The sequence below is a fragment of the Colius striatus genome, chromosome 1 (genome assembly GCF_028858725.1).
Source record: "Colius striatus isolate bColStr4 chromosome 1, bColStr4.1.hap1, whole genome shotgun sequence".
NCBI classification, from domain to species: Eukaryota; Metazoa; Chordata; class Aves; order Coliiformes; family Coliidae; genus Colius; species Colius striatus.
In genome coordinates this window covers 157,794,677-157,809,506 of record NC_084759.1, presented here as the reverse complement: position 1 = coordinate 157,809,506, position 14,830 = coordinate 157,794,677, and the positions used below count along the sequence as shown (strand labels likewise).

General features: G+C 42.0%; 1 protein-coding gene and 1 non-coding gene across 2 annotated transcripts; both read left to right on the top strand.

The window, feature by feature from the left end:
• The first annotated feature begins 5,173 nt into the window (after positions 1 to 5,173).
• SLC25A3 (solute carrier family 25 member 3) lies at positions 5,174 to 14,327 on the top strand. The gene is made up of 8 exons (XM_062015127.1): positions 5,174 to 5,283; positions 5,425 to 5,578; positions 9,206 to 9,327; positions 11,808 to 11,987; positions 12,099 to 12,280; positions 13,025 to 13,197; positions 13,766 to 13,876; positions 13,995 to 14,327. The coding sequence occupies exons 2-8, from the start codon at positions 5,431 to 5,433 to the stop codon at positions 14,153 to 14,155; spliced, it is 1,077 nt and encodes a 358-aa protein (XP_061871111.1). The 5' UTR covers positions 5,174 to 5,283; positions 5,425 to 5,430; the 3' UTR covers positions 14,156 to 14,327.
• Positions 12,475 to 12,708, top strand: LOC133624737 (small nucleolar RNA SNORA53). Its single transcript, XR_009818087.1, has one exon. It is a non-coding gene; the product is annotated as a small nucleolar RNA SNORA53 (small nucleolar RNA).
• Positions 14,328 to 14,830: the final 503 nt, after the last annotated feature.

Sequence of the window (14,830 nt, the reverse complement as noted above, 5' to 3'; positions counted from 1 at the left end):
AAATAAATAAATCTGATAGAGCAGTTCATGTCAACACTTGCTGGGAGGAATATTCATCATACTTGTGCCTATAATAAGAATTTTGCACTAAACTCCTTTAGCCTATGTTGTGCCTTTAATTTGGATGGCGAGAAGCTAGTCTTCGTTTGCTTTTCAATGCTTAAGGAACTTCCTTCTCATTTTAAGTTATTTTGCACCTCACTTTGCTATATGTTTTAACATGAAATGTATCTTTCTCTTCTAGTTACATGAAATACTTTCAGTTGACCTCCTTCAAGGCTACTATTAGCTTCATTACAAAAACCCAACCAAACAAACCCCAAACTGAACTGCAATGCAGTTAAATGTCGTCATTCTTTTACTTACGCACTGTTCTGGAGAATCCTCTCAACTTCAGTGTTACTTCAGCGAAGGTAAAGACTTTTCTACATAAGTCTTCAAAGTTACCTACGTGTAGCTCAGCTGTAGTTGAAACATAATGCGTCTTTAAGAAATGAATGAGCTTCTTGAGGCCTTTTATGGTGTGCGATAGCCCCAAGAGTGGTGTCTTCCTTATTTCCTCCCCCAGCCCCAAATATGGGTTTGACAGCATTCCTAAAGCTATTCACATTATTTTAAGAGTAACACACATAGTAATAGTGCTACCAGCTTGAATAGTTGCATGTGCTTTTGAGCCTTCTAAATAGTGCTGTATAAGTTAGACTGAAGTATACTATTTTTTGAATCAAAGTACTCAGGCAGCAGTAGTGCTTTCACTGGTTTTCCTATTTTTTTTTTGTAAAAAAATCTCACTTTTGTTCTGTTAGTTTTATCTTGGCAAAACAGAGTGGTTTTATGAGCTGTTATTAGTATCCAAATTCCAGTTGCAAAAAAATGAGCTGTCTTCTGATGTAGTAAATATCTCGTAAGTCTTCTTTAAGGTAAGGGTTACAAAAGGTCTAGTTGTTTTCCAGACTCTTTTAGTGAGTTTTGTTCTCATGATTAGTCATTCTAGCTTAGAATGCTGTGCTGAAAACATGGCAGATCTTGATTTGCCTGTTTGAATGGGAGCTTCAAATGGTGTGCTAATCTTTTAATATGCACCCAGTCCCTGCAGTCCTGGTATCAGACTGCAAAGCACTAGAGGATATCATATTGTTTGCAGTGTCGAGACAATTTTATGCCCCCTGATCCATAGTGAAGCTGAGAGCACTGATGTGTCTGAACAAGAAACTGTCAAGGAAGATCTTGAATTCTGTGTTGTGAAGCCCTTGATTTGTGTTAAAGTAGAAAGCAAGTTTACTTGCTAGCAGTATGCTCAGTACTGCCCTACAGAATGCTTTCGGGACCCTCCTAGGCTTGATCTGGGGGTATTTTGGTTTGTTTCGTGTGGCACAACATCAAGAAAATCTTCATGGTATTAAAATCCTTAGTTCCTGCTAATTGCTTTCTCACTTCTATGGGAAAAAAAAAATCTTTAAGTAGTTTGTGCAGAGTTAAATTACAAAAGCTATGTATAAAAAGAAAACTTTAAAATAGCTCCCAGAGGAGGGGAAAAATGTGTAATTTTAAGTGAAACTTGTAAAATTGTGTGGCATGACTTGTGCATGGAATATTTGGCTTGCTTTGATACAGCTGAAGCTGTATATTGGGCTGAAAAGCTCTTAAAAATACAATTAAAAGCTGCATCAGACTGACCAAAATACAAGGGTGGGTTGTGATGGATAGTTTAAAATCTTGTGTTTACAAGCCTAGGCATTTCAGTATATCCCTTGTTATCTGTTAATATAGTTTTTACTGTATGTTTGGTAAGTCTACCTACCTTTGTCTAAAAGTTTCCTTTGACTTTTGCTTTTCTTTTTCTTTAGGGAGTATACCAGGCTGCTTTGCATCAGTGCAACAGCAAGCTACAGCACATGTATACACACATGTGTATGTTCATACAGCATAGGGTCTGCAAGTTAATTCAACTTGTAAAATAGTCCAAAGGTGGCATATACACCTATAAGTACTATGTGTATATTGATATAAAAAAGAATAAATCATCAGATTTTATGTTCTACATCACTTTGAATTCTTTGTCAGCATTTGTGGTTAAAACTCCTATCTGCATTGCTGCCTTCATTTGTTTTTTGGGGAAAAAGTGTGATGTTATGTAGAGAAAAAACATGTAATGTCTGGGGAGAATTTAGATTAAGGATTATCAGGCAAGAACACTTACGGCAGTGATAAACAAGAATAGGAGAGGTTTTACTACTGCTTGTGTTTGGAGGATGTGACTGCTGTCGTTCAACCTAGCTGGCTTTGGATCCTGTTGAAGGAGATGCTGCAGTGTTAAGGCTTCCCTTGGTCTGTGAGACCTACTTGCAGCTTGAACTGATCTGTTACTGGCTCTCTAGAATCACGGTCTAGTAGTTCTGGTGTTGATACAGTGAATGAGTACATAAAATAGATGCTTACAACAGGAGCAGATGCTACTTGTGCTAACCTGATTATTGAAGGTGTGGATGGTTGTTTCACTGTCTCATTGTACTTTTTGTTTGAAAACCATGTCACCCAGGGAACAAGCTTTTAAGAGATTTGATTTTACTTACAGGCTTCACTAACATGGTAAAACTGAAAAGATATTGTAAGGCAGGATGTAGTCTTCAGTTTTTTTACTGTATGCTGCTTGGGCTGTTGAGGTGAAGGGAATGGAAGGTGTCTGTGGTGGGTGTTAATAATGAAAGGAGAGATGTAATTAGGAAAATTTTGTAGCTGCCACACTGACATTTTCCTAATCTTGTAAAGTTTGAAAAGCTAATTTACAATAGCATTTTTCACTGTGAATATGACAGAGGTGGGCCCTGAAAGGTAACATCTATTACTGCCTTCAGCATGTGTCAGAAGTCAGATTAATCTAGATGGTTTGAAGTACAGGCTATTTCTATTTTATTCTTTCACATCTGGCAAAAGTTTAAGAGATTTTCTATGTAAAATGATACACATTCAGCAGGAACATAAATTATCTATGTATGTGTTATGCTCAGCTGTTAATAGTACAGCTGTTAGAAGTTATCAGCTAAAACCAGAGAAACTGTTTTGCAGACTGTAACTGTTAGTACTAGTTGTGCACACAAATTGCCACTGGATATGTATAAATACATACAGTCACATGTTCATCCTTTGTAATTGGAAGGAGCAGAGGTTTTCCATATGTTAAAAATTAGATAAGTCTCCAAGAATTGCAATAATTTATATGTAACTCCAAGATAGAAGCCCAAGTCTCAGTCATTTTTAGAGGTTATTATGTAATTAAGTGGCTTTCAGCTAAAACATTGCTACCAGAAAGTATTTAGATGCGAGTAGAACAGAACAAGTAATGGCAAAATGAGCAATTCTGGCCTGTCTTCATTGCTGGCAGAGGCTGTGAAGTAAACAGTGCTTCAGGCTCTCAACTGGCTGCTAAATGAAAGCATTCAAAGAACAAAAGTTTCAAATTACCTTCTACTCAGCAGCTGGAGTTAAGTTGACTCAAGAGGGAGTTGGCCAACCCAGCCTCCTGTGACAATGCTGTTAGGCATGTGTCACTTTTGTCTGTGTATGACAGTCTGCCTGGATCAGATTTGTTGTGCAATAACAGTAAGTAGAGCCAAGTCCTTCCTAGGGCTGGTGTAGCCGGCTATCCTCCAAGGAAGTTCCAGAGGAGCTGCCGAGCTGACTGCAGGCATGTTTCTTCAATGTGGGAGTGCAGGTGCACTGTCAGTTACATTATGGCTCTGTGCCCAGACATAATAGCTAGGATATTCAGTGTGTGCCTCCTGCTTTGCCATCTTCTGTGCTCCTTGCTACAGAGTGCTGTAAAGGAAGGATGTGATTAAGATGGTGAAAACTTGAGAGTTCTTATCTCTTCAGTACCTGGAGTGCTGAACTGTAGTGTGCCAGTTTTGTACTATAAATCCACAGAAAGTGAAATCACACAGTGTTCGAAAAGTTGTGGTTCAAGGTAGGTAAGGCCTTGGCCATGGGTGCTGTGCTAAATAATTATAGAATCATAGAATGGTCAAGGTTGGAAGGGACCTTTAGAGATCATCTAGTTCCAATTCCCCCGCTAAAGCAGGTTCACCTAGACCAGGTCACACAAGAACGTGTTCAGATGGGTTTTGAAAACCTTCATAGGAGGAGGCTCCACAGCCTCTCTGGACAAGCCTGTTCCACTGCTCCCTCACTCTCAGAATAAAGAAGTTTTTCCTTATGTTTAAGCTTTTATCAATTACCCCTAGTCCTGTCACTGGAAACAACAGAAAAAGCGTTGTCTTATGCTGCTGCCATCCACCCTTTTGGTACTTATACATTGTCTTATCCTCCTTTTAAGAAACCAGTAGGTAGCATTTTTCCTGTAGGTGGCTGCAGCCTAGTACTGCAGAGGCCATGTCAAGGTGCCCTGCAAGCTTGTCCTTCAAAGGCAAAAAGGCCACAGCTGCGTGCATTGGTGCCCTACCTCTTAATCACCCCTGGTCTTAAATGGCGCTGCAGTGCCACCTGGGTGAGAGGGATGTTAAGAATGCATAGCCTTGTGCTTACCAGATTCTCTTTAGGAAGTTTAACTAGGTACTAGTAAATGGAGGGGTGGGTGAGGACTTCTTGAAACTCAGAAACTGCAGGGGAATCAAAGTACAAGTGCTGCGGGGCATGAATCAAAGCCAGCCTGCCTCTGCTAGCAGCAGGCAAAGGGGTGATGAATGTGTGAAACTAGTACAGCAGGAATGTGGGAGCTGCCCTGCTTTGACATGGCCCAGGGCTGTACCATGGCAGCCTGAAGGGCTGTGTGGGCCAACTGGCAAGCACACTCCGAGGGAGATAGCGCAAAGGACGGACCGTAAGCTGCGGCACGCCAGAGGACCGAGGCGCCTAGAAGCCGCCTTCCTTCAGCCAGAAGCCCTCGCGTCTCTCGTGCCTTGGCGCTGCTGCGGCGCCAGCCTCACCTCTGCGAAGGCAAAGGCAACCGCCGCCCGCGCCGCGCTGAGACGCGAGAAGCCGCCCCGGGCCCCGGGGCGCCGCCACCGCCCCCCATCCCTCCCTCCGGGCGGCCCCGCGCGGTGGCGTGGCGCGCACGCGCGCTGGGGAAGGGCGTTGTCCCGGAGCGCGCGTGCGAGGTAGTGCCGGTTGTCAGCGCGCCTCCGCCAATCGCCGCGCGGCTTCTTGGCGTGCCGCTCCGCCCCGCGCGCCGGCGAAGGACAAAGTGTCGGAGCGGGGCCCGCCGTCAGCCTCCGCGCCGCGCTGCCGCCAGAGCAGCCCCTCTGCGCGCCGCCGCCATCTTACGAGGTGAGCCCGGGCGCCGCGCGCCCGGCGGGATCCGCTGCTCGCCCCGGGGCGACAGGTCGCCTCCTGGGTGTGGGGCCATCCGCCCGGGACCGCGGCGGGCCTCTCGGTCTCACGCCGTTCTGCTCTTCTCGCCCTCCGCAGGTCGCCATGTTCTCATCCATCGCGCCGCTCGCCCGGCTCAACCCTTTCTACGCGCCGCACTTGCAGCTGTGCCAGGATGGGGTGAGGAAGCGCGCGGAGCCGGCGGAGGCGCCAGCCACGCGGCGGACCTTGGCGGCCGCGTCCGCCGCCGAAGGTGAGAGCGGGAAGGTCGCGGCGGAGGCGAGGCCCGCGGGCGGGGAAGGGGCCGGTGCTCCCGCTGCCGCCGCTCCCGTCGGCCCGTGCCCGCCGGGGTGGCGGCGGGAGGGCAAGCGCCCCGCGGGGCCTGGCAAGTCCAGCGGGGAGCCACGCTGGGCCTGCGCACCCGCCTGGAGGACGAGGAAGGGCACGGGCGGGGGAAGTGCTGGCAGCCGCTTCCGCTGCCCGTGCGGCGTGGGCCGAGCGGCAGTGAGGATCCGGGAAAGGACGCGGGAAGGCTTTGGCACAGAGTAATTACCGAGGCCCTCGATGGAGGCTGTCGTGCGCCCACGGGAGTGCTTTTTCTGGCTCTGCTGGGCCTGCAGCCTCGAGGGCTGAGACTGTGGGCCTGTCTTCTGTGGAGAGGAGCAGCATGTGAATCTAGATGGATTTGAAAGATCATTTGTCCCAACCTCTTTTTTTTTCCTATGTGTTTTTTTTTTTTTTTCTTCTGTGTATTCACAGCTGGACCTGTGTCTGAATATGAACATTCAGACACACGAGATGTACCTGTAGCCGTTCTGTTTGGTTTTCTGGTTTTGATTTTTCTTCTCTCTCTTTGTAGTGATGCAGCATCTACCAGATAGCTCTGCTGTCTAAGATGCAGTGATGCATTTTAGATTTAAGTGCAAGTGTTTCTTGTATATTTCCCGGTAAATTTTGTGACTTCCAAAGGTCAGATCTTGATGATACTTCTATTAGGAGACATAGATGTTAAAATTTGAATTCTTTTAAGCTGTTAGAAACTTCAAAGCATCTGTGTGCTTTTATTTAAAAACAATGAAGAAATAAATGCTTTCAGCAAGATAACTGCTAAAATATTACGGTTAGAAAAGTATGTTAGTGCTCTTGCATGAGCATTCATGTAAGATGGAAGAGAACTCAGTGTTGGATTTTCTTAAGTATTCAAGGAAGTACCATTTCAGTGTAGTAGCCTTGTTGCTAGCTACCTAAAGCCCTACATAACCGTTCAGCAGGCTTAAAAGCATTATGCCTAATCTTCATCCTGTTTGTAGGCAAAGATGACTGGTGTTTCTTAGTCTTTGTAGTCTTTTCTGCATACCTACTATTTTGTGTACCAGTTGGTTCTCTGGCCTTTGTCTTGGGAGAGAACATGTTGCAGAAGATATCTGAGCTTATGCAAGGGCACACAAAGTACAAACCACAAGACCTTTTGAGGTCAGCTAAGGTCATCAACCATAACACAGCTCAGACACAAAGTGTTTTATGATCAGCTCTTGGAATTTGTCCTTGTTAACATGTCAGATCAGAAGCAGAGAAATGAAATAGTTGAAATGTCGCTGTTTGTAGATATGGTTTTGTGCTATATATTTTTATTTGAGTAGCTTCAGGGTGTTTGTCTTAAGTCAGTGTCTAGGTATGTTAAAATAACTTTCTTGCCCTCTGGACTAAATATATGTTTAGCTGGTTCTCTTTTCAGGTAATAGTTTTCTAGGAAGTTTGACCCTACTTCTGAAATAAAAAAGTCTAGGATTGATACACTGTGGCTTTTTTTCCTAATTTTGTTATAGCATCATGAACTTGAGTACTTGTAAGGACCTCAAGCCTAATTGATGTAGGCTTGCTTTATTGCTTTTAAGCACCTAGCCAACTGGTCAGAGTAGGACTGTGATATAAAGCTCTACTTCTCTGTGGCTTCTACGGTTGTCTGTCTGTGTTGGTTAAGTATCACTTCTAACAGGAAATTGTTGTGAAAAAGAGAGTGTGAACAAATGCTGCTGGTATCTGGGCAGCATGGTAACTACTGTGGTACTGCTGTGATGTAGGCCAAAACTGTTTGTGTTTGTTTAACCATTCTGGCAAGTTGTAAACAAAATTTTCCTGCTGTCTGCAAGTCTACTGGTGTAATGGAGCTATTTCAGAGGTACACGTTAAAGTCCCAGACCAGTGTATTTAGTCTTGAGCAGTACCTCAGTTACAAACTTTCTCATAGATTATGTATTATTCTGACTGTTAACTGATTTCTTACTTTAAGTTTGGGCTTAATATGGTGTCTGTTATGTGGTATTTTTTATTTTAGAATAGATAACGCTAGCAGGCTTATCACAGTGTTTTAACTGTCGCTACCATTGAATGTAATGGTAAGCTTTTGTTGATGTTCATGATTGAATTTATTTCAGAAGCAAGAAGATGGGGCAAAGAAATACAGAATAAGATAGGATTTTGCTATCTTTTGATTTTCATTAGGGTTTCTCCAGAGATAGTTCTTATTTAGTTGTTCTCTTTGGTTATATTGAAGTAACACCTCTGGATCTAACAGCAGGACCTTGATTCTATATTCCTACCCTAGGGAATGTTTTCTACGTGGTGTATTGTTTTCTATATGCTTATTCAGTATATTAGTGTGCTTTTGCTTGTATATTTTAGCTATTCAGCATAGCAGCAGAACTGTTTGCTTATCTTGTACTGTTCATTGTAAACTTGAGAGTTTTCTGGTTGCACATAGAAAGCTAGATCTGTAGTTTCTTCAGAAACAGAAGAGGGAAACTGATTCTTGTTTTTCAGGTCTGGTAACTTTGCTCTATTGGAATCTGTGGAAATTAATAACTTGTTCTTTTAAGACTAAATACTTACGTACACAGTACTGTATGGACCAGAGCAAATGAAGTCTCTCTTGATTAAATGTGATCAGAAGTATTTTTAGGGAACCTCTTTTATGAGCATTTTGTGTGTTAATTTAATAACATTCTTCAGTCTCATGAAATGGAAGCTGTATAAAATCTGAGATTCTATATTTGAAAGAAAATATTTTAACAAATCTGTGTAAAGAATCTGAGAAATACCTGAAAGTATATTCATATAAAGAAAAATCCAACACTGATCTCGTAGATCTGGATGGTTTCTATTTAAGTAGAGAAGTTACACTACCACAGAATAATAATCAAAGAAGCTTTGTCTAGAATACCAGAGAAACACTGTTCTTGCTTAATTTCTTGATATGGGAAAAGTCTTGGGCGTTGCAACTTTTGAGCTCTACTTGCAGTTTCAGGGATTAATTTCTGCAGTGAAGGTGTGGTGTGAGGTAAAACTTGACTTTTTCTTCTTTTGCTCTTTTGAAACAAACAAATTCAAGGAAAATCTTAATCTTCTCAGTCTTAAACATTTAATGTAAAACAAGGGAATTGGTTTTTTGCCAAAACGCTACAGCGTAACGCTACAGCGGAATAATACCGTGTGGGAGAAGGTAGCACTCAGTCAGTAGCACTCAGTCAATTTTATTTCTTTTCTGATCTTTGTTTCCTTTTATCATATGTATGTAATTTCTTTTCAATCAACTAGAATACAGCTGTGCATATGGCTCGAACAGATTCTTTTTGCTTTGTGGCCTTGGTGGGATTATTAGCTGTGGAACAACACATACAGCACTGGTTCCTCTAGACCTGGTTAAATGCAGAATGCAGGTTTGTTCTGCATGTTGGTATGTGGTGACATTGACAAAGCATGTTTAGTGTGGTATATTTAATGTACTAATGAATTGGAGGCATAAACTGTCCCCTGGTCATCATTGCCCAACCGTGCATGGAGTTGATGTAAAAGCATGGTGTGTCTTTATTTTTTGCTGCAGAATACAGTTGTGAATATGGCTCGCTCAAGTTTTATGCTCTCTGTGGCGTTGGTGGGGTCCTAAGTTGTGGCCTGACACACACTGCTGTGGTACCTCTGGATTTAGTGAAATGTCGTATGCAGGTTTGTATTGATTTAAACATTTCTTAAACTTTTTCTCTATGTAGCCAGCATTTTAAGAGTTTACAGTAAGGACGCAGTCTTTTCTGGATGATAAGAACTGAGTAAATGTGAGTGGTACTTTGTCCAGTCTACTGGTATGAGACTAACAAAATGCCACTTTCAAGAGAAGCAGAGGCATTTAGGATAATCTGGAGTAATTGTTTTGGATGACTTTTAACTGGCTACATTTGCTAAAAGGTACCCACCACAGCTTGTAAAGCTGTCTAGCGCTATTCATGTGCTTTTGGAAGAAAAAAGTATCTTTGGTGTTTTGAAAAACAGTACAATTTTAACCTGGAGTGGTGTGCACGTATAGTTTGATGCGTTAACACCGTGGATATCACTGCATGGCTTATGGATTGGATACTTTCTAATTATGCCACTTGGGAATATCAGAGTTGGAAATGGTGTTGGTGAGGCCTTCAGTGCTTGTGACTAGTTTCAGTGGTTCTCAATTGACCTGAAGGGACTCGCACTGTGCTGAATTTGCGATACCAGCTCCATATTAAAATCATCTAGTAAAAAGCCATGGATAAAAACAATGAGTTTATTCAGGCAAATTGTGCCTCAGGAATGAAGCAAATTAAGGCATGCTTGTAAATTTCTGAAAATGTAGTAGTTATTGAGTTACCTGTTGCATGGGCCGACAGTGATTCTAAAGTGGTGATTTTGCAATGATAGTGCTCCTGAAATTAGAAGAGAACTGTGACTTAGACCTACTAGTCACACTAGCACTACTGCAAGTGACATTCTTAAAAACTGTCGTCTTCTGGAAAGCCTTTGTTTAACTTTTTTTACTAGAAGCCTTTTCACATACTTGAGAGCATGTGAAATTCTGGTCTCAAACTAGGAATTCTGTAGCATGTCAGACAAACACGGGGTACATCAAATGAGAGCAGCGCACTGCTTTCTACAAAATCTGCATGGAGACCAGGCTGACTGGGTAGGAATTCCCTGTTTCTAGTAGTAGGGAATAGCTGTAGCTGATAATTTGTTTTATTTCTGAAAACGTAGCTTAAGCGCGCTCTTCTATTTTTACGGATTTCAAAATCCAAGATCGGTAGGTTGACTGCCCACATCTAAGGCTGAGTTTCCTGAGAAGGAGGAGATTGAGATTGATCATGGGTCAAAAGAATGTGGCATCTCAAACAGTTCTTAATCTGACCGCAAACTGGGTTAATGAGCAGAAGGCTTAACAGCTGTACAACACTGCCTACACAACTGGGAGCAAGGACTCATACATCCCAGCAGCTTGGTGGGGGTGTTTGGCTTGTGCTACCAGTCCTTCCTTCTCAGGTGTGGATTCCAGGTGTGACCTTGTAAAACCTGTCAGCATTTATCCCCACAGATCCAGCACAGAGCTTGTTGCTAATCTTAGGTTCTTCAGGAAGAAACCTGTTGCCTGGTCTCTTATATCTTTCTAAGAAGTGGTCACCCTTTATGTAGATGATTGTAAACATGGTTTTGAGCTGAACATAGTCTCATTTTGCAGTGCTCCATTAAATGTCCTATTTTCTGAAATTCTGAATCTTAACAAAGCTGACATATTTAGGTGAGCTAGTTCTCAAATAGATGGTTGTGAGGCTGCGTCAGTCACTTCAGGTTGGCATGCGTGTCCCATAGCTCTTTCTAAAAGCTTTGGTCAACTTCTGATGTGAAATCTTGCCTCTTGTCCCTCTGAGGAAGACTGGATGACATCAAATAGGAAAAGTAACAGTGTGATGTGACTTAAAGTTTGTCAGAAGAACCCATTGAAGAACCATATGATATGGTTTCCTTTCACATGAAACAAAATGATTCAAACTGTTCTTTCGTTTAAAAATTTCTAGTAAGTTATTAATGAAATCTCTCACAAAGTTTTGGATGGGGAAAACAATTTTGTATGTAGCCTTCACTGTGAAGTCAAAGTACAAGTGTAGAAGTTCTTGAGTAGTCTTTGATCTGCTTTGCTCCATCTAAGTCTGACCTTGTGGTGGGATCAAACTAACAGTGAATAAATAACCTTTTGTGATTAAGAATCAAGTGACTCATCAGGTTTGGTTTGTGGCAACACTTGACTGTACATACATGTGGTATGTAAAGTGTGTGAGACTGCAGACAGAGGCTGTCAAATTTTAAAATAATCTGATCTAAACGTAAAGGATACCGCTACACTCTCAATGCAGAAAGTTGTGTTGTTGATTGGGAGAATAAATGTAAGCAAAATTATGACAGTTTGGTGATTCCTCAGTATCGAGGAGCATACTGTCTGTTAAAGTAAGTTAGGATTTGAGACTAGCAAGTAACTATTGCAGTTACATTAGTGTAACCTTGTGGTGAATACATCTGCTGCCTAAGGAACCTTAGCTGTGTGAGGGATTGCAGAAGTTCAGATTTCATCTAGGAGTATGGGAAGGGAAATGATAAGCTATATCAAGCAATTAACTGCCTATTCTGTTTAGGTTGATCCACAAAAATACAAGAGCATCTTCAATGGATTTTCAGTGACAATCAAAGAAGACGGCGTTCGTGGCCTGGCGAAGGGATGGGCTCCCACCTTTTTTGGGTATTCCATGCAAGGCCTTTGTAAATTTGGTTTCTATGAAGTTTTCAAAATCTTGTATGGCAACATGCTGGGAGAGGTAAGCCTTCAGTGTTTTACATGAGGCTGTGTGTCTGCAGCCTAATAGTCATGCAGTGTAATCACAAAAGCATAATTCTTTAGTAAAATCCTGTGTTTAAATTCCCTTCAGGAAAATGCCTATCTGTGGCGTACTTCGCTGTATTTAGCGGCATCTGCCAGTGCGGAGTTTTTTGCTGACATTGCTCTGGCTCCAATGGAAGCTGCTAAAGTTCGTATCCAGACACAGCCTGGCTATGCCAACACTCTGCGGCAGGCTGTGCCCAAGATGTTCGCAGAAGAAGGCATCTGGGCGTAAGGATCTCTTAATTCTATTGTTGTAAACTTTTATTCAGATTCTTAATACCGAGTGGTTTGTTTTCTTTCCTAATGAAAGACTGTTGCTAAAACCAGTTGTGGCTTTAGCTTATAATACTTTTTGGTCTTTGTATTGAAAGATAGCAACTTAATATGCTTTAGGGAATCTGTGCTGAGCTGGCTGTCAATTCCACATGCTCCTTAGATCCATCTTTGTGAGTGTCTTTGTGCTGAGTTCTGCTGGATAACTTCAGTTTCTAGCAGTTCCAGTCAGAGATACTCAGCAACTTTTTGGTTGTACAGTCGAAGATGCTTGAGTCATTGGCATGTAAGAGTAACATAACTGCATGTTAGCTTTCTGTTCTGATAGCTGTGAATGTACAAGTCACTTGCCACTATCAGGACTTGGCTGGTATGCAGACAGGGCCATGCCACATGTGTTGTACTAGTACTGTATTACTGCAGTGCATTGTCATATGAGGAGTGATTAGAGAAACAGCTGTGCAGCACAGGGATCAGGTAAATTCTAATTTCTGATGCTGTTTAAAGTTAGTACTTGGAAACTAGTAAGAGTTAAATTTCTGTTCTGTTGGTGTTGAGACACTTCATTAAGATGTACAGTGTCAGTATTTAGAAGCTGTATTCTTGATAGCAGCAGGAAGCCAACTATTTTTTTTAAGTTAGCAGTGTACCTTAAATACCAGAGAAAATGAAACTGAGTTTGTCTCTTCTCGTGTTCAGTTTCTATAAAGGCGTTGCTCCACTATGGATGAGACAGATTCCATACACAATGATGAAATTTGCCTGCTTTGAACGAACTGTGGAAGCTCTCTACAAGTATGTCGTTCCTAAGCCACGAAGTGAATGTACAAAAGGAGAACAGCTGGTAGTCACATTTGTTGCAGGTTATATTGGTAAGGAATATTTAAGTCCTACACTTCATTAATGGAATGTTGCAACTCTAGAAGCCTATTCCTTTTCAGATCATTCAATAACTATAGTTAGAATGAGAGAATTGTAACTGTAAAATGTGAAGGAGGAAAAAACCCCATAGTGTGTAAGAGGAAAAAGAGTCTGTAGTAGACAGTACCCTTAATTACTCCTACCTATTGCCAATGTTAATGTCCAAGTTTGGAAACTGCAACTGATTTAATGGGAGAATCTTGCACCTTTGCTAAACTAGGGAAGGCTGAAGGAAGGGGAGAGAAGTCTGGATGGAAGGGAGATATTCAATAGCCAAAGACTTAGAGTTTTGTGAGAGAAGAAATGCTTCAAGAGCAGGACTCAGTTGTTTTCTGGCATTTGTGTTGCGTTATAAGTATATACCTGCTGTCTTTTTTAGGATGTCAGGAAGCTTGGTGTAATTTCTGTGCAACTTATTAGCAGTTAGTTAGAATAATAAATTTCAGTTGATTGTACATAGTGTACACAGTAATGATACACCTAAACCACCACAGAACTAACATAAAATGATTCTTTCAGCTGGTGTGTTCTGCGCAATTGTCTCCCATCCTGCTGACTCCGTGGTGTCAGTGTTGAACAAAGAGAAGGGCAGTTCTGCTTCACAGGTTCTTCAGAGGCTTGGATTCAAAGGTACATCCTTACTTTCATGTGTTATGGATCAAGTGTTTGTGGTGTTTCGTATTTTGGGCAGGATTTATTTTTTTCCCTGGCTTATTGCACTACTCATGCTTTATATTTTGCCCTGCAGGCGTATGGAAAGGTCTGTTTGCTCGTATCATTATGATTGGTACCCTGACTGCACTACAGTGGTTCATCTACGACTCTGTGAAGGTTTATTTCAGACTTCCTCGTCCACCTCCACCTGAAATGCCAGAATCTCTGAAGAAGAAGCTTGGTCTAACTGAGTAGACAACTCATGGACTGACTATGCTGGCTGCCCCAGTGATGAGTTTCATGAAACTTTTATATATTTGACTCTGTAGAAAACAAACTATATGATGTCATTATTGGCTGTGCCCTCATCTCACATGAGGGTTTAAATTCTACCACTGTCATTGCCTGAAATAAATGAGAAACAGAGTGCTTAGTGTCTGTTTAATACTGCATATGTAAGCTTCATTTCATAGCAGCAAATACCTCAAATATTCTGCCTCCACCCCCCAAAAAAAAACAAGTATGAAAACATTAACCTACTCTACACTTTAGGATCTAGAGAATTGTGAAACAAGAGTAACAGAAATAGGCTTTCACTGTTTCCAGAGAAGTGCCAAGAACCTGTCTTTGCAGAAATGAGCTGCACTTCTATGCACTTTGCATCCACTCTTCTGTTTGCCTGTATTAAGCTGTTGCTGGAGAGGAGCTGGAGTCCTGAAGGGCTGAGGTGCAACTGCAGCCTGACAGGGTGTCTGCTCCTAATAGTGGCATTCTCCATGGAGAGAAAAGGAATGTTATGTGTAAGAGCTGTTTATGCTTTGGGTGGTTATCACAGTGTAACTAACTTTTATGCTTACTCGATTAATTCCTGCTTCTGTTGGCTTTGAACTGCACCAAAGAATTCAGTCCTTTTGGTTGTACTGTGGAATT